The 20602-nt window shown below is 37.6% G+C and overlaps 1 protein-coding gene across 7 annotated transcripts in view; it reads left to right on the top strand.

The window, feature by feature from the left end:
* The window catches only part of SLC12A6 (solute carrier family 12 member 6), a 91246-nt gene that overhangs the window by 50201 nt on the left and 20443 nt on the right, over positions 1-20602 (top strand). For 5 of the 7 annotated variants that reach the window (XM_004010416.6, XM_060419035.1, XM_012181134.4 and 2 more), the window contains 6 exons: positions 1799-1843; positions 15585-15679; positions 17158-17289; positions 17978-18124; positions 19482-19536; positions 20040-20170. In XM_004010416.6, coding sequence (XP_004010465.2) covers positions 1799-1843; positions 15585-15679; positions 17158-17289; positions 17978-18124; positions 19482-19536; positions 20040-20170 — 605 coding nt within the window. The remainder of the gene's footprint in view (positions 1-1798; positions 1844-15584; positions 15680-17157; positions 17290-17977; positions 18125-19481; positions 19537-20039; positions 20171-20602) is intronic. The other 2 variants (XM_012181136.4, XM_060419033.1) reach the window with 1 other exon arrangement.

A 20602-nucleotide genomic window follows, 5' to 3' on the forward strand; every position in this document is an offset into this window, starting at 1 on the left:
TGACTTAAATGAGGAGGTAAACTGAGGCAAGCTAGAAAAGATGAGTTTATTCAGTGACAGCAGAGGAGTTGCAGTTTGGGACAAGCAAACTGTAGTAAGCTATACATGAGTCTGGTCAAAGTTTAGGAAAGGTTGTATTTATGGGCAGGGAATGTAAAGAGGGGAGAGTTCAGTTTGAGTCAGTTAAAATCAAAAACAAACAGAGGCCAGCCTTGAAAACTTCCTGAGCAGACAGAATTAGTCTAGTCACACAAACAACACTCTGTTCAGCCCACTTTGTGAGAGTAACCCAGTTTGGATCATCTCTTGTTCATGCCTCTGGCAAAACTTACCAGGGTTGAAATGAGGCCTCTGATCAATCCCCCATCATCTGAGAAAATTTTGTTTCTGTAAGTCAGGCATTTTGGGGAAATCAGCCTCTTAGTCTTTAAGTTTTGTCTTCGTGAGGGCACATGGATGAGTCTTGCCGTTTTATATGTTCCAGTTCTATTTTAGATTGAAATTCTTTAATGACTTATTAAATAATAACATCCTACTCCCAGCTCCACCTCCAGTCCCCAGCCCTTGCTAACCTCTAACCTATTTTCTGTCTTTGTAAATTTGCCAGTTTGCCCTTTCTAGATATCTCATATAAATGGAATCATGCAATATTTGTTCTTCTGCTTCTGGCTTTTCCCCCTTAGTGTAATGTTTTCAGGGTATATGCACGTGTGTCAGAACTTGATTCCTTTTTATGGCTGAATAATATCCCAGTGTATATAAATATAAATCTTCTTTGACATACAGTAGGGTTACATTCCAATAAACCCTTCCTAAATTAAAAATACTGTAACTTGGAGTGCATTTACTATACCTACCTACCAAACATAATTTAGCCTAATCTATCCCTGGTGGCTCAGATGGTAAAGCGTCTGTCTACAATGTAGAAGACCCAGGTTCGATCCCTGGGTTTGGAAGATCTCCTGGCGAAGGAAATGGCACTCCACTCCAGTACCATTGCCTGGAAAATCCCATGGACAGAGGAGCCTGGTAGGCTACAGTCCATGGGGTCGCAAAGAGTCGGACACGACTGAGCAACTTCGTTCATTCATTCATTTGTCGTAAGCTCAGAACACTTCTGCCCACAGATTGGGCGCAGTCATCTAACACAAAGCCTCTTTTGTAACAGTGTGCTGAATATCTCATGTAATATACTGAATACTGTACTAAAAGTAGAGGACAGATTGTCTGGGTACAGAATTGTTATGGTTGGTTATCCTATTGATTACATGTCTGACTGGGAGTTGCTGCATGCTCCCCTGCCCAGCATCACAAGAGAATATTGTACTGCATATCACTAGCCTAGGAAAAGATCAAAATTTGAAATATGGTTTCTACTGAATGCATATTGCTTTTGCACCATCATGAAATAAAAAAATCTTTGTCAAGCCATTGTAAGTCAAGGACCCTCTGTACCACATTTTGTTTACCCATTCATGTTTGGAGGTAACTTGCATTGTTTCCACCCTTGGCTGTTGTGGATGGTGCTGCTATAAACATTGTTCTACAAGTACCTGAGTCCCTGTTTGCAGTTCGTTTGTGTATGTACCATGAGTCACATGGCAAATCTGTTTAACTTTTTGAGGAAGCTGTGGGATTATTTTTTATAATAGTCATATTTTTATTATCCTTTCATTAATGTTTCTTAAGCATTTTTTTTTTTTGCTTATTTCCTTGGTTGACTTTTGTTGCTGATTTTTAAGAAATTATTTGTTTTGTTCATTCATTTTTCTTTTCTTTTCAATTGTTTGTTTTTCAGACCCGAGTCAGAACTCCATCACAGGGGAACACAGCCAGCTGTTAGGTACAGTATTTCTGTGGGGACTCACTCTCTCTAAAGTCATCCTTTTCCTGCTTATACTAAGAGATATTATTCCCTTCTCTAATTCTATTTTCTGTACTCCTTTTCCACTTTTCACTCCTCAGCTTCTTTTCCTGCTGTTTCTATTCCCAACTTGGTAAGTTTTAGGAATCTATTCTGTAGTTGATTGTTAAGACTCAATATAGTTACATTAAAAAGTAATTTTACATGGTCTGTGGTTTTAAAAAAGGTCTGTAAGAGTTAGAGCTTCCTTTTTCTAAGATAATTTTGAAAAGAACATACAATATTCTATAATATCTTGTGATCACCTTCATTTTAATTCTCAAAAGTACTTCATGAACAGCACAGCCTTCATTCAGCAAGCCAAAGAAATTGATGTTCAAATTCCTTATCTGTGAAATAAGTTATGGAAATGAATTGATTTCTTTTAGGTATCACTTACTTAAATTGCAGTAAACCTGTAATTTGATAAGAAATTACATCTTAAAACTGATGAATTTTTCAAATATAAAAACATACTCTGGAATGAAAGGAATTAAAATAATATAAAAAGTAAATATATGTGTATATATATATATATATATATATAATGCAGAGAGAGGTCCTGTAAAGTATCCCACCTCACCTCTGCTCCCCCAAAGTAAACTTGCTCTAGATACTTTATTGTGAATTCTTATAGAAGTTTTTAATTATATATTTTCTTTAGCTTTTTAATTTATCATTTATTTATTTTGGCCTCATGGTGTATGAAGTCTTAGTTCCCTGACCAGGGATCAAACCTGGGCCCCCTGCATGAGAAGCAGGGAGTCCTAACCTCTGGACTGCCAGGGAAGTCTCAGTTAAATGTTACATTAAATACTTTTGTTGTTGTTGTTCAGTCGTGTCCGACTCTTTGCGACCCCAGGGACTGCAGCATGCCAGGCTTCCCTATCCTTCGCCACCTCCCGGAACCTGCTCAAACTCATGTCCACTGAGTCGGTGATGCCATCCAACCACCTCGTCCTCTGTCATCCCCTTCTTTTCCTATGACTATATCTTTTCCTTTTTCTTTCAGTGGAGTTACACTGTACAGATATACTGTATAGATCTGTGTAGATGTAGCTATACAGATGTATACTCATCTCTTAGTATACTTAAATATACTGCCAGCGAGAGTGCAAGTATATATGTACAAGATGTTCATTGCAACATAGCAGTAAACACCTGGAAATAACTTAAATACTCATAAATAAAATTGTAGTATGCACATAAATAAAATACTTTACTGCTACAAACAGAGACTCTGAGGCAGATCTTTATGTACTAAGATGTCCAAGATAAAATATTAAGTGAAAAACAGGAAATCACAGAACGGTCCATACAGTGTAACTCCCCTGATAGAAAAAGGAAAAAAGATAGTCATAGTATTTAATATAAAAATGTGTAATTGATACTTCCCTGGCAGTCCAATGGTTAGGACTCTCTGCTTCTAATGCAGGGAGTATGGGTTTGATCCCTGGTCGGATAACAGTGGGTCAAAAGGTATATATATTTTCAAGAAGATACATCAACTTAAACCCACCAATAAAGAGTATGGACACATACTAAGCTCCCTATCATCAAAAGTAGGTGTTATCAATATTAACATTTTTTCTTTAGTAGGTGAAGTGGCACCTCTAGTTTTTATTTGTACCTCTTTAATTATGAGTGAATTAAGTCCTTTTAAATATATACTTTAAATAAATAAAGTATAAAAAGTACTTTCAAATATGTAGCCTTGTGGTATTAGGGCTGTCACTATTCTCTTTTTTATACTTTAATATTATTTTATTTAAACTGTTGAAAATCAGTCTTCTTAGTATAGAAGTTTCACATTTGAACCAGGAATGATTAAGATCTCATAGAAGATTTTGGTAGATGATGAAGAGTACAGTTCCCCCTAAACTGTTAAATTGCTCTGTCTCTGATACCTGCCTGACATGTAGAGACGCTTGAAGAGTGGTTCATCATCTGAGCAGGAACACACGTGTGTAAGGGAGGTAGAGGAGGGCTTGGCTAATGAAACGAACAGTCAGGGGAGCTGGTACCATTCCAGTGCTACTGAGATGGGTTTTGTTTCCAAGTAGGCACTTTGTAGTAAGAGACAGTGGATAAATTAATTATAGGTGAAAAGAAATAGTATGTGATCATAAAGAGTTCCCTCAGTATTATGTAAAACCCCTAGGATTTGCAAAGAGGCTGCTCCAGACATTAATCTCATTTGGCAACCTACAGTTGCGTTCACTTTTAAATAAACCTGGGAATTTATCCAGTTTAGGTTACGTTCATCCTTCTACCCTGGGTTCTCTCTCTTGAGTTCATTAGGTCAGATTATATTCTCCTTTCTTCTCATGCTATTGATAACGGTCTTCCTCTGTCTCCTGTTCTAAGTATGTTTAGCTACAACCTCAAAATCTGCCCTGGTTTATTTTTATTTATTTATTTATTGGCTGTGCCGGTGGGTTGTGAAATCCCAATGAGGAGTTGAACCTGCACCTTCAGCAGTGAAAGAGCAGAGTTCTAAGCACTGGACCTTCAGGGTATTCCCCTTACTGGTTTATTTTTTTATTTTTGGAGTTGCAAAAGAGTGAAAGATAATTTATTGTTATATCTTCTAATCATCTTATGATTCCTCAGAGAAAGCATTGGTAGCTTGAATTAAAATGTTGCCAGATTCTATAAAAAATCTCACAGGATAATTTGGCCCAGTAGGTGAAAAACTGCTTCAGTTGCCTTGCCTGCTGAATGGAGTTTATAATAGGATCTTTCAAATCTTCTAAATGCTTTCCTTTCAACAGGGTAAAGTTATTTTAATGTATCTGCTGTTTCCACTGACTCATCAGATCTCTTGCAAAACGCAGGGTCAGGCTGAGGAGATGTACAGAAGGGTGAGACTGCAGTTGTGATAAAGGATTAAGCTGTATGCTTACAATTCATGAATTTTTATGTGTGTGTTATTTTCCATTTAAAACATTTTAGAAAGCAAGCAAGCAAATGAACAGTGGGCCCTGGCGTTTTTACAGTTTTTATCAAACATTCAAGGCAAAGTAATTTCTCTTCTACAGTTTCTCTCAAGAAACAGAAAAGCAAGTAGACACTTCTCTGCTCAGTTTGAGACTAGCATAACCCTGGTACCAAAACTTAACAATGACAATGTGAGAACAGTATAGACCAATTTTACTTATGAACACAGATACAAATATCCTAAATGAATATTAGCAGTCTGAATCAGGCAATATACACTTGACCCTTACAATTTGGGTTTGAACTGCACTGGTCCTCTTAAACATGGATATTTTTCAATAGTAAATACTACGGTACTGCATAGGTTGTGGCTGGTTAAATCTGCAAATGCAGAGGAGGAACCTCAGATACAGAGTCAGCTATAGTTATACTTTGAGTAACCCCCAGCATTATTCAGGGGTTACCTGTATTTTTAAAAATTACTAAAAACAATTACAAAAAATTACTTTCTGATAAAGATACATGGTTGGTTTATCATTAAAAATCAATTTATATAATATATTAAACGTATTGAAGGAAAAACAAAATCAACTTAATAGATTTCAGGAAAAAGATTTTATTGGAAACATATTCAGTATTTAAATTCATGAGCTCATAAAAAACTGGTCACCATTGGAGTAGTCTAGTAAATCAATTCATTATTCTGAGAATTGGTCTAAAAGAAATAAATGAAGTATTTATCTTGCTTTTAACTATACCAATGGGTAACCAAATAGTAAATTACAGGGATTGTCTGTTTATAAAAGTATTTCAGCTAGTAATTAATTAATTTTCCTTAATAAATAAAGGAAAAATAACGGAAGGTCACTATTTTTGTAGCCTCTCATGAGTTAATGAATCTAGGCATTCATGATCAACATTTGCTAGTATCTGAAAAAGAAAGCAATTAGATGACCCGTACCTCCAGATGGATGATCAAAATATCCCTATGAGAGTATTTTCCTCCCTCCACCATAAAAATTCTGAATGTGGTTAAGTGTTTAGACCCAATTACCAATATATAGGAAATAGAAGAAAACAGAGCAACATGTTAAACAACATCACATGGATGCTTATAAAATCCAGATCATCAGAAACTTGACTGAACACATAACATAGGTTCTTCAGTAAGTGAACTGCAAAGGAAAAGAGAGAAAGCCAGTAGACTTAAGAGATAAGCAACCAGTCATAATGTGTGCCTCTTATTTGGCTGTTGATTCAGACTTTCTTCTTGGAGTAGGAAATGGCCACCCACTCCAGTATTCGTGCCTGGAAAATTCCATGGGCAGAGAAGCCTGGTGGGGTACAGTTCATGGGGTCACAAAGAGTTGGACACAAATGAGCGCGCACACATACATCAAACTAAAAATCAAAAACATAATTTATAACATTTCAGACAACCTTTTGTGTTGACTTGGTCATAGTTCAGACCCAAACCTGGGCCAAAGATATTAAGTATACTTATTGCTCTTGTTCTGCCTTGCTCAGACCAACAAAGGCCATTAGACAAGCTTAGGAGTCTAAGGGAGGAATCTGAGGTTTATCTTACATCTAAGTTGAAGTGTAAGTGGTAACTGAACAAAAAATAGCAACATTATAGAAATAATAGCACCACAACAATAAAATGCTTATAAAGAGCAAGAATTTGGCGTATTCTTTCTGCTTACAAAAAAGTATGCCATAACAAATGGAAATCTGATATTTTCAGTAGAGCCAGTGGCACTCCTATCAGTTTTCATTTGAATGTTCAATGAAACAGTAAGTTTTTCAATAATATCAGCTTTCTATGGTTGGTAAAATGAGAATTAAGAAACATAATAGTGATCTGATGGGCTGTTTACTTCAAAGCATTCAGTTTAGTTCAGTTCAGTTCAGTTGTTCAGTCATGTCCGACTGTTTGCGACCCCATGAATCGCAGCACGCTAGGCCTCCCTGTCCATCACCAACTCCCAGAGTTCACTCAGACTCACGTCCATCGAGTCCGTGATGCCATCCAGCCATCTCATCCTCTGTCGTCCCCTTCTCCTCCTGCCCCTATCCCTCCCAGCATCAGTCTTTGCCAATGAGTCAACTCTTCGCATGAGGTGGCCAAAGTACTGGAGTTTCAGCTTTAGCATCATTCCTTCCAAAGAAATCCCAAGGCTGATCTCCTTCAGAATGGATTGGTTGGATCTCCTTGCAGTCCAAGGGACTCTCAAGAGTCTTCTCCAACACCACAGTTCAAAAGCATCAATTCTTCAGTGCTCAGCTTTCTTCACAGTCCGACTCTCACATCCATATATGACCACTGGAAAAACCATAGCCTTGACTAGACGGACCTTAGTTGGCAAAGTAATGTCTCTGCTTTTGAATATGCTGTCTAGGTTGCTCATAACTTTTCTTCCAAGGAATAAGCATCTTTTAATTTCATGGCTGCAGTCACCATCTGCAGTGATTTTGGAGCCCAAAAAAATAAAGTCTGACATGGTTTCCACTGTTTCCCCATCTATTTCCCATGAAGTGATGGGACCAGATGCCATGATCTTCGTTTTCTGAATGTTGAGCTTTAAGCCAACTTTTTCACTCTCCTCTTTCACTTTCATCAAGAGGCTTTTTAGTTCCTCTTCACTTTCTGCCATAAGGGTGGTGTCATCTGCATATCTGAGGTTATTGATATTACTCCTGGCAGTCTTGATTCCAGCTTGTGCTTCTTCCAGACCAGCGTTTTTCATGATGTACTCTGCATAGAAGTTAAATAAGCAGGGTGACAATATACAGCCTTGACGTACTCCTTTTCCTATTTGAAACCAGTCTGTTGTTCCATATCCAGTTCTAACTGTTGCTTCCTGACTTGCATACAGATTTCTCAAGAGGCAGGTCAGGTGGTCTGGTTTTTCAGAATGTTCCACAGTTTCTTGTGATCCACACAGTCAAAGCCTTTGGCATAGTCAATAAAGCAGAAATAGATGTTTTTCTGGAATTCTCTTGCTTTTTCCATGATCCAGCGGATGTTGGCAATTTAATCTCTGGTTCCTCTGCCTTTTCTAAAACCATGAACATCAGGAATTTCACCATTCACGTATTGCTGAAGCCTGGCTTGGAGAATTTTGAGCATTACTTTACTAGCATGTGAAATGAGTGCAGTTGTACGGTAGTTTGAGCATTCTTTGGCATTGCCTTTCTTTGGGATTGGAATGAAAACTGACCTTTTCCAGTCCTGTTATCACTGCTGAGTTTTCCAAATTTGCTGGCATATTGAGTGCAGCACTTTCACAGCATCATTTTTCAGGATTTGAAATAGCTCAGCTGGAATTCCATCACCTCCACTAGCTTTGTTCATAGTGATGCTTTCTAAGGCCCACTTGACTTCACATTCCAGGATGTCTGGCTCTAGATGAGTGATCACACCATCGTGATTATCCGGGTCGTGAAGATCTTTTTTGTAGAGTTCTTCTGTGTATTCTTGCCACCTCTTCTTAATATCTTCTGCTTCTGTTAGGTCCATACCATTTCTGTCTTTATCGACCTCATCTTTGCATGAAATGTTCCCTTGGTATCTCTGATTTTCTTGAAAAGATCTCTAGTCTTTCTCATTCTGTTGTTTTCCTCTATTTCTTTGCATTGATCGCTGAAGAAGGCTTTCTTATCTCTTCTTGCTATTCTCTGGAACTCTGTATTCAGATGCTTATATCTTTCCTTTTCTCCTTTGCTTTTCGCCTCTCTTCTTTTTCACAGCTATTTGTAAGGCCTCCCCAGACAGCCATTTTGCTTTTTTGCATTTCTTTTCCATGGGGATGGTCTTGATCCCTGTCTCCTGCACAATGTCATGAACCTCATTCCATAGTTCATCAGGCACTCTATCAGATCTAGGCCCTTAAATCTATTTCTCACTTCCACTGTATAATCATAAGGGATTTGATTTAGGTCATACCTGAATGACCAGATCATGAGCTCCTTATTACCAAATTCAGACTTAAATTGAAGAAAGTAGGGAAAACCACTAGACCATTCAGGTATGATCTTCAGAGCATTAGTGAGGCCAGTCTCACTAGGTATCCTCCAAAGGCATCTTAGGATTCTGCATAATTCTAAAGAAGTCCTAGGATGGATATGAGTTTGTTTTTTTAGTTCTTGCAGAGTAAAGGTTATTTGCTATTCAGAAACTAGAATTTCCATTCCACTTGGGATTTCCTGGAGTCATAGTAGTGACCCAGATTTCTGAAGGTTGTACATCAGAAAGCAGCATGATTTCCAAGATATTCAGACCAAGAATTGATCCACGCCCTTCAGTATAACCACTTTTCATTTCATACCTGGTTGAACCACGCCTTTCAGTTAACTACGTATGATGAGAGCTTTGCTCCTTGCCCAGAAAGCCCTGACATTTCATAATTGACCAGGAGCTCTACTGGACCCTCCCACCACCACAAGTAGACCCTGGGTAAGACAATTTGGAAGGTATCATTGGTCTCATAAATGCAGGGAAAGTCTCTGGAGACATTCTTCCCTCCAACCATGCAAAACAAAATTAACCAAGCAAATAGAAGTTGAGTCAGAAACTTCAAGAACCGGAGTGTCTGAAAGATAGGGTAGTTGCACCTGAAACTTGAAACTAAAGAGGCCTCAAACAGAGGTGCCAGGGCTGCAGCCCAGGAAGCCAGAACTGTTAGGAGATGGCTTAGACCAGCAAGCAGCAGGGCAGGGGAGTTCTGAAGTCAGATTTTTATAGCAACAATATTATAGGGCTGCTGAATAATAGGGAAGTAGTATGCTAAGGCTGGAACTCCTTTCCTCCTGTTGTAACTTTCAAAAGAAATGAAATGGTGTTGAGTCTGGAATATAACACTGTTAAATGTCTAAATTATTTACTAGAGGATGCAGCTAGGAACATGAGACTGTTTAAAGAGAAGGTAAACAAACAGTTGTTGATATTTTTAAAAATGAAGGGGTTAAACAGATTAGAAACAGGCAGAAGACAGTTGTGAACAAAAAGAAAACCACATGTGGACATACCTTAATAAAGCTGCAGGACATCTAAGAAAAGATCTGGAAAGGAGCAGAGAGAAGAAACAGATCATCAGAAGAACAACAGGATGATAAACTTCTCAGATAACAAATAATGTCTTAAAGTGTTTGGAAAAAATTTATTATCCTAGAATTGTGCTTAGCAAGACACTTGGGGTTAAGGGCAAAATATAATTGTAGATAAGTAAAAGCCAAGAACATTTTTTACCACAACACTTGCTCTAAACTATTTATTTTCAACTAGGGACAATTCTGTCCCCAAAGGATATTTGGAAATGTTTGGAGATATTTTTGATTGGAGGTGCTACTGGCATCTAGTGACTAGAGGCCAAGGATGCTCTTAAACATTCTAAAATGTGCTGGACAATATCCTACAACAAATAATTATACTGTCTGAAATTTCACAGTGCCGAGTTTGAGAAACCCTTCTCTAAAGGAATTCTAAAGAATATACTGCAAGTAAAAGGAAAATGATCCCCGAAGACTAGTATTCTGAAATGCAACAAAGAATATTGAACAAATGAAATGGTAAATGTAGACCTTCACCCAAGTCAGTGTTGTCAATATGAAATAATTTTAGTGTCTTATTTGTGTAGTGAAAAAAACTCCTAGGAATGTTGGACAGTAATATGTAAGTCAGGAGGTGAGAGTTGGAACTGAAAGGAATAGAAATAGAGTGTGAAAACTCCAGGCTAGGAGACAGAAAAAATGGAATAAGGGAAAGTAAACCAAAAAAATCCAGAGAGAAGATGAGAATGAATCATAGAAAAAGAAAACAAGAGAGAAATAAAAAGATGGTACAATTCAGTCCGAATATATCAGCTGCTAAAGTTGATGGACCTAACTTGACAATTAAAAAGACAGATTGTCAGATTTTTAAAAACACAGCTACATGCTCTTTACAGAATATCTACCTACAGCATAAGAAGCCAGGAAAAATGAAAAGTTGAAAACCAGAAAAGGACATTTAACCAAAAGACAACTGGTATAGTTATCATTATCTTTTTCCTTCTGTTGTCTTAGGATTTATTCTCTTTCCTTTCTGGCTTCTTAAAATAGGTATTTAGCTCATATAATTTTTATTCTTTTTACTTTCCTTATATAAAACTTTAAAGCAATAAATTTACTTTGAAGTGATGCTTTTGCGGCATCAAACAAGTTTCAATAGGTGGTGTTTTTGTTGTTACTCAGTTTTTAAGTAGATTAATCTTTGATCCTTGAATTGTTGGAAAATGTGTAGTTTTTAATTCTTAAATTTGCATGGTTTTTAAATTTGTCTGTTTATAATTAAATTCTAACTTCTTGTTATACACCAAGATCATGGCTTATATTTGATATAAGTTTGATGTTTGTACAGTCTTTAAGATCTAGTACATGATAAGCTTCCATATATAAAATTTCCATATATGTTTGATTAAAATGTATAATCTCTTATTTTGCATGCAGAACTCTACCTCCATTAAGGTCAGGGTTATTCATTGTGTTACTTGGATTTCTTTGCCTTTGCTATTCTGTCTGCTTCACCTATCAATTACTGAGGAAAAGTATGTTAAAAATCTCCCTGTGTGATGGTAGATTTATTAATTTCTTGGTATAGTTCTGTTCATTTTTGCCTCAAATATTTTGAGGCATGGATGGATGGGTGGGTGGATATGGCTTCTTTTTTCTTTAGCTGCACTTTGGCTTGCAGGATCTCAGTTCCCTGACCAGGGATTGAACCCAGTCCCACTGGTGAAAGCACCAAATCCTGACCAGTAGGGAACTCCCTAGGCAACCTTTTAGATCAGCTCTGTTGACCCTTTCTTGCTGGTATTCATGCCCTTGTGTAATCATCTCTCCTTTGAGAGAGGGCTGGACTTTATGACTCCAAAACTTCTAATTATTAGAATATGACAGAAGTCACTTGCAAAGTGAGATGTGACATCTGTCTTGCACCCCATCTCTGGCTCTTTGATGGCGTGCTTTGCAGGAACCCAGTTGCCATGCTGTAAGCCGCCCTGTGAAAAGTCACACATGGCAAGGAAGTTGAGAAAGCCCCTTGGCCAACAGCCTGAAAAACAAAACAAAACTGAATCCTGTCAACTGTGTAAGTGAGGTTGGAAGAGAGTCTTCCCCAGGCCTTCCAGTGAGACCACGGTTCTGACAGGAGACTGTGGAGTAGAGTGCCCAGCTAAGCCATGTCCATATTCCTAGCACCCACTAACTGAGACGGTAAGCATGTGTTGTTTAAGCCTCTAAATTTGAGAGTCATTTGTTATACAGAAAGAAATAACTATAAACAATAGATGTATATTTAAAATTTATATACTTCCTTGGTGAATTAGGCCTTGTGTGGTTACCCTCTCATTCCTAATAAAATTTTTCTCTTAAAGAAATATGTATCTGCTAACAATAAAACTGTACCAGCTTTATTTTGGTTAGGTTTTTCCTGATATATCTCTTTCCTTTACTTTTATCCTTTGTGTGTCCTTATTATGACTCTTGTAAACAGGAGACATATATGCCTGGATTTTGTTGTTTAATCCAGTGTGTCAGTCTTTATATTTTAACTTGTAAATTTCAATCCCTTACTTAAAAATATTCTGTCTACTCCTGTCCCCCAAATGAAGAAAATAACGTTAACATACTCTCACATCACTCTTTCCCAGCCCCAACCCCTGTCGTACTGTTTTTAACTAGAATAGGTCAGTGGCAAAAAGGAGGGGACTTCTCAATAAGTGGACTTAGAAGAGCTATCCATTTGCTAAAGAACTACATGATCTGACTTCTTCCTGTCTTTGTAGCCACTCTATCCTAACTCTATTTTGGCCATGTTATATATTCTGTTTATGAGTCCATTAAGATTATATCTGCTTTAGGATCTTTTACTTATTTATTTTTGCTTTAGGGTCTTTTAGAACTGCTATCCCCTCTACCTGAAATGTAGGTTTTTCCCGTCCATTCTGTGCCAAGAGTATGCTACAGCCAGTTAGCACATACCAGCTCATGAAAGCCAAGTGTATCTTCTCTTCCTGAAACCAAGTTCAGTGAAGTCACATTAGTATTTTAAAATTAGCCTATGTGAATATTTGGCAAATACTATAAATTAGTATATAATTCTGGAGGACCTGCTTATCATCACTGTAATGATCTTATCAAAACTTGTCTGCCTTCCCATCCTGTCATAATCTATCCCAGCACATGTTTCATTTTCTTCATTGAACTTACACTTTTTTAGAAGCGGTTTTCTGTCTTTTGCGGCTTTAGTATATGCACAGTGAAAGTAGTCTTTAATGCCTTGTCTACTGTTGTAATGCCCAACATGTAAGAACTCAGTATTTACTTACTGAATTAATTGAATAAATGAATTACTCAAAAGTGGTGATAATTTTTAGCTGTGTCATTCTCCAAAATTTTCTGGAAGCATTAGAGGGAGGATAATAATTGCATTTCTTTTAGGACTTTTTATTATGGGAATTTCCAGAGGTACAGAAGAGTTAAGTAGAATAGCATAATGAAACAACATGAACCCATCACCCAGCTTCAACAATGTTGCAAATTTTTCAGCCCCCACCAAATTTTTTCCCCAGAATCTTTTTGCCCTTTCTAAAGAAAATAACCAATCCATATTCATATTCCTCTGATTGTTTCCTGACATTTGGTTTGAGTCAGGATTCTAACAAGTTTTGTACCTTGTGACTGATCTGGTATGTCATCTTAAGTCTCTTAATTTATGAGTTCACCTGTTTTAGTTTATGCCATTTATTTGTTAACAAAAAAGCAGATTATTTGTCATATGGAGTTGTCCACATTCTGAATTTTTTAAAAAATAATTTTACTTACTTTTGGCTGTGTGGGTCTTCCTGCTCTGCGGGCTTTTGCTCCAGTCGTGGGGCTACTCTTCACTGTGGCACACGGGCTTCTCACTGTGGTGGCTTCTCTTGCTATCGAACATGCACTCAAGGGCACACGGACTTCAGTAGCTGTAGCACATGGGTTCAGTGGTCTACATGTTCTGTGGCACGTGGGACCCTCCTGGAGCAGGGATCAAACCTGTGTCTCCTGCATTGGCAGGTGGATTCTTTACCACTTGATTCACTAGGGAAGCCCCAAATTCTGAATTTGATGACTGCCTCTTTGCGGTGATGTTTAGCATGCTCTTCCTTTGTTTTCTGTGAACTGATAGTTAGATTTAGAGGTTTGCTTATATTCAGCTTCCATTCATTCTTTGGTTAAGAATACATCAAGAATTGTACAGTGTATCTTTTATTGCATTACATTAGAGGATTGTGTTGTCCCACTTTTAGTGATGCTAAGTTTGATTAGTGGGTCATATGTCTCAGGCTTTCACCTAATGCTTTTAGCAACCATTGATGATGACTGCTTATAACCATTATTTCATTAGGGGTTGGAAATTGGTGTTGTTTTTGTAATTATATCATTTATAATTAGCTAGAATGTGTTTATTAGCTAGAATGTTTCTATGATGAAGAAATTTTCTCTCTTTGGTTACCTTGAACTATAATTGATACAGGAAAGGTGGGATTAGGGCTAATCACTTAATTTTTTACATTTGTTATTTTTCAGACTTTGATATTTTTTCATAGCAACTCTGCGAAGGGGACTAGTTTTTTTTTTTTTAATGTACCATTTGGATATTTCAAGTAGTTGCATTTGAATTCATTGCATTATGTATTTTTAGTGTTCACATTATCCCATTTTTAGCCAATGGGAACACCTTCAGATTGACTCTTCTGTCCTTTGACATGACTCAGTTATTTTGATAGCTTTCTGTTTCCCAAGCTCATCTTACATATATAAGGTTTTAGGACTTTAGATTAAAATCTTTAATTTTTATATTGATCTCTAGTTTCTCAATATTTGAAATCTTAGAGTTTGGGGGGGGGGCTTTATTTTTTTTTTTTTTTTGGCCTCACCATGCTCTATGTGGGATCTTAGTTCCCCAACTAGGAGTTGAACCCTGTGCCCCCTGCAGTGAAAGTATGGAGTCTTATTAACTACTGGGTTGCAAGGGAAGTCTCTAAAATCTTAGTTCTTAATGACATTTACACAGTTATTAAAATTTTCTCTTCTGCCAGACCTGTATAGCTGTGTAACTTTTACACTATAAAGAACCAAAGTTAAGAAAGCACTCAAACAACAGAATCTCTACTGTTTTAGGGAACCCAATCGCTCTCTCATTTTTCCTCAGAGTGGATTCACCAAATTCTTGTGGGATGCCTGTTTTCACATAAAAAGATATGTGGCAAACGTTTGTACAAAAATGGTGTCATTTAGAAAAGGTCAGATAGCCCTGAAGGCCAAGGGTTTTTATTGCCATTATCAACAGGAACAGTGTGTAAAGTAGCCTTGTGCAGCACAGTGTTGTACACTGAGCAGGTGCTCAATGACTTTTTATTTTTCATTCTGGCTTTGGATGACATTAACAGTAGGGTCTTTCTAGGCTAGAATCTTAAAAGAATAGTGTTTCCAGTCTTCATATTGTTAAGAAAAGGAGTGACGCGTGTTTACTTCTTAGAGATTTGCTTTTGCTCCTTTTCAAGAGGAAGTCACATTCTCCAGGCAATGCTACCATGCTTGAGATGAAAATCTGAATATGAAAGTGAGTTTCATTATTACAGAGGCAACATGCAGTTCATTGGTGCTGATGCCTCTTCAGTACCAGTGAGAAACTAACGTGGTATACTTTTTTTTCCAGATGATGGACATAAGAAAGCACGAAATGCTTATCTTAACAATTCCAATTATGAAGAAGGAGATGAATATTTTGATAAGAATTTGGCACTCTTTGAGGTAATATTTGGGAGGAAACTAGGGCAGAGACTTCAGGAACAGAAATTTTAAGATTGTTGTCTTCCACCCCATCTAGTTTTAAAATAGTACAGGTTGGATAACTTGATAACTAACTGTTAAAATATAATACTCATTATTATAGTTTGTCATTGTAGTTGATTTAATCTATATAATCTAATTATTGCTAGTTAATAACCATTGAATCAAATTTCTGTGAAATAAAGAGGAATGTTGACATCACAGACACAGGGAGAATCTTGCTGTCTAATTTAACTAGGATGTAAATGTTTATGTTGTAATAATCTATAAAAATTTTCAATTCTGTGTTTGGGATGAATGTTACTTACCTTAGAACTAGTAACCAAAAGAGTTTCTCTAGCAGCTCAGCAGTAAAGAATCTGCCTGCAGTGCAGGAGCTGCCGGAGACGTAAGTTCTGTCCCCGGGTTGGGAAGATCCCCTTGAGGAGGGCATGGCAACCCACTCCAGTATTCTTGCCTGAAGAATCCCACGGACAGAGGAGACTGGAGGACTACAGTCCATGGGGTCACAAAGAGTTGTACACCACTAAAGCGACTTAGCACAGCACTAACCAAAAAGCAGGGTAGGAAGCAGGCTGTTGGATCAAAAGGACCTGAATGTCTCACCTGACTAAGACAGCATGGACTTTGATGGAACCTGTGGCCTGATTGTTGGAAGGAGCCTGGTTTACTCCAGCACTGCTTTGTCTTACTTTGGACAGTGATTCAAATGCCACTTTTCTCAGTGTTCCTGTTTTTTTTTTTTAAATAGTATTTTCTCTTAGTTTCCTTCAAGAAAAGGTCTGAGGTGAATATTTGGTTCAGTCACAAAAGTTTTTCATTGACGTGTCCACGCTTGGTGCTGTAAATAATAACTGTCAATATGAGCTGACTATTAGTAATACTGTTAGTAGACTGTTAGCAGTACTGTGGTTAAAAATTATGTCATTGATGTTCTTTATGAGTTTTGCAATCTCATGTGTGTGCAGTCGTGTCTGACTCTTTGCGGCCTCATGGACTGTAGCCTGCCAGGCTCCTCTGTCCATGGGATTTTCAAAGCAAGGATACTGGAGTGGGTTGCCGTTTCCTCCTTCAGGGGGTCTTCCCGACCCAGAGATTGAATGAGCATCTCATGCGTCTCCTGCGTTGGCAGGCGGATTCTTTACCACTAGCGCCATCTGGGAAGCCTTTTATGAGGTTACAGCTCTCTATAAGGAGCCAGGGTGGTTTTTTGTTTTCTGTCAGCTATTACAATCATAAAGCTTTTCATTTAAGAATTTCCTAAGAATTCATGTAGCTCTGATTATATCTGAAAACATGAGGGGAGAATAAAATCTCTGATAAATTTTTAAAAAATATTTGCCTGTGATTGCCTTGCAGTTTCTGGTAGATGGATCGTTTTGATGTTTATTTCCAGTGTTCTTCATCGTGTATTTCTTCCTTATTTTCTGGTTTTATAGGAAGAAATGGACACCAGACCAAAGGTGTCTTCTCTCCTTAGCCGCTTGGCCAATTATACTAATCTGACACAAGGAGCAAAGGAACATGAAGAGGCAGAGAACATCACTGAAGGGAAAAAGAAGCCCACCAAGGTGAGGCCTTAGAATAGTAAGGCAAGTTAAAAGAGCCCCATATAGAAGAGAGGAAAAAATGTCCTGGGCACCACTCTTTGCTCAAGAGCTATTGAACACTTATATGCCAGCCACGTGAGGGGTGAGTTCTGTAATGTGTAGCTGGGAGATGCGCATTCCAGGGAAAGGGACTAGCACTTCGAAAGAAAAGTGTCCACACCCATGAAAATGTGGAACAAAATTACAGGTTAGCTTTCTGGTTGTTCAGGAGTAAAGCAACACTCAGATCTTTTTATCAACTCCATTTACCAACTACTATGAATGATTTATACCATGTTCTGAAGAAATTTCATCAAGTCATTATCCTTTTTTTTTTTTTTAAGAAAAAAATAATGCCCTTGACGAACAGAAATTTTTAAATTGTTGGAGATGCACCTAAAAGTTTGTGATAGGATTCCTATGTAAAAACATGTGGAGATCTCTGTAAAGTTAAAAATATGTATCTCTAGGAATAATAAGTATAGTGATAGACATTTGTTAGATGGAGATTTTGTATGTGCCTATTTAAAGATACTGCTTAAAATTTTCACCTCTGTTTTGCAATTAAAATTATAGTTAGGGCACAAGTTTTTATATAAAAGTAAAGGGATGAATCAGCTCTTCTAGATGACTACATGATTTTTTCTTTTGTCAACATCTTTCTTTCCAGACTCCCCAAATGGGTACCTTCATGGGTGTCTACCTCCCATGTCTACAAAATATTTTTGGAGTGATCCTGTTTCTGCGCCTTACATGGGTGGTGGGCACAGCTGGAGTTCTGCAGGCCTTTGCAATTGTCCTTATCTGCTGCTGCTGTGTAAGTCCCAAGTTGACCCCTGGACATCACCTGGAACATGCAAGAGCTCAAGAGTATCATGCTTTAACCTCTTAGGGAATAAAAGAAAGAATACATACTGGGAAAATACTCATGATCTCAACAGGAGAGATTATTTTGGTATTAAAATCTAAAGGATTTTCAGTTTAGTCAGTTACTCACTGCTTATATCTGTAATATATTGTACTGAAAATTACAAAGAAAGGCTTCCCTTGGAAGTAGAAGATATATCCCCTGACTTTAGAAGACACTTCTGAAGACAACACTTCAGAAGACAAACCATTTGAATTTGATAATCCTAGTGTTGTGGCAGAAAATGTGTTAGAAAATGAGATGTATTACTCCACTGCAGGACCAGTAAACAGCTGATTATTGTTTGGGGGTAAGAAGTATTTATTTTGAAGTGTCATCCCTTACCCCTTCTCCAGAAATTGGGGTGTTATTTCCAAGCCTTCTTTCCATTATACTGAGAACATTCTGGTCTTCCTTTAATTTAAATTCCTCTTATCTGTGTATCCCAGATACATCTGTCAGTTTTGTTGTAAATTGATAGATTATTATAAACATTTTTTATTATTAAGCTGACTTCTGACTCACTAATGTCACCATCACACACTCCCTGCACATTTTGCTCAACTGAGTACCATGCAGAGCAGGGTAAGTGGACATAGTCCATATCATTCATGACTCAGTTTTTTCTTTCAGTCTTGAAACTTGAGGGCCATAGTTGACTCCTTGATTGCTTGTCATATCTCATCAGGTGTCAAGGCCAATGAGGTCTCCCTCTGAAATCTCTTTTGTCCACCCCTTCTTTATATTCCTACTTGCACCACTGCAGTCCTTACCTCTCACTGAACTACTGTATTAGCCTGCTAACGAGTCATTCTGCCTCCATCTGCTCCCTATCTGCAGTCCATTCTGTACTCTGCCACTATCAGGTAATGATTTTAAAATACAGTTCTTGTGAACTCAGAAGTCTTCAGTGGTTCTCGTTACTGAATATTATTCTTGTTATTGTAGCCAGTGTTTAGTCAGTTTCCAATCTTTTCCAAGTTTTTAACTAGAAGATCAGGGTAGGATCAGTGGTTCTTAATAGCACCTAACCCACTGATTACCATGAAGGAGCATTTTGACGGAATGCTCCAGATACCAGTAGTGTGACTAGTGCAGGGATGAAGCTCATCATCTCATTTCCATACCATTGAGTATGAGGAACTCCCTCCATATGAGTATGTAGAGGTGAATATTCGACAAGTGCTCTGAGATGTGCAGATGGGGAAGTGATATGGAAATGTTGTCTTTGTGTAGTAACAGCCTTCTCTTTTCTCTTTCTCTATAGACGATGTTGACTGCTATCTCCATGAGTGCCATTGCCACTAATGGAGTGGTGCCAGGTCAGTAGCTGAGACTGGATTTCATGGAGGGTCACTGATTACTGTATGTTTATGCTATAAAGATAGAGGTGCAGACTTCCAAGGAATGTTATTTATTTAGTCTGTTGGCCACAGGCACTACTGTTTGACTTGAGAAACCATCTTTTTAAAAAAAAAATCTATTTTTTAAGCTAGAATATCTCATTTCTACTGCATTTTTAGCTTCTTTTAGTTAGAATTTATATTTTATTCAGCTGTCTGTGGTAAATTTATATTTTATTCAGATGCCTGTGGTAAATATCATGATTTTTCCTTAATAATACTGACAAAATTGTGCTGCTTTATGTGGGATATTAGATGTGTAGTATGAAGGTTTCATCTTTTACTTCCTACTGGGAAATCTACTTTTTATCACATTCAGGGTTTTTAAAAGCCTGAAGCATTTATCCTTTTTTACAACTTGTTTACATTCCTGTTACTAGCATACTTTCTTTATCTTGTTCACCTTCTATTTTACCTTTTAGCTGGAGGCTCATACTTTATGATTTCCCGAGCACTGGGCCCAGAGTTTGGTGGAGCTGTTGGCCTCTGCTTTTATCTTGGTACCACATTTGCAGCAGCTATGTATATCCTTGGTGCCATTGAAATTTTTCTGGTGAGTAATGGCTTAATTGTGGTCTGTAGTATGGAAAAGATACAGACTTGGACTTATTTTGCTATTTGATAGCAAAGCTTTGAGAAATCGTTTATAGGAATCAATCAAGTGACTGATTGCTGACCTGTTATTGACTGCCTACTGGGAGTATGAGTCAGAGAGGTTGAGGGTATCCCTTGGCTGCCCTCCCCTCTCCACTCCATCACCAGCACCCTGCCACCTCACCCAAAAAGGTAGTCTCAGAGGCAAGACATGCTAATGGGGAAAAAGTAAAATAGAGTTTATCTCTTTTGATGTTTTTATCCCAATGACATAAAATGTTTGTTTATTTATTTACTAGGATATATTTTTTACTATTTAAAGTAACAAGAGTAGAAGTAGGACTCAAGATAATCTTTACAGTTACTTTGTATAACACTTTGGGCAAGCTAC

This window comes from Ovis aries, chromosome 7, assembly GCF_016772045.2.
Source record: "Ovis aries strain OAR_USU_Benz2616 breed Rambouillet chromosome 7, ARS-UI_Ramb_v3.0, whole genome shotgun sequence".
NCBI lineage: Eukaryota > Metazoa > Chordata > Mammalia > Artiodactyla > Bovidae > Ovis > Ovis aries.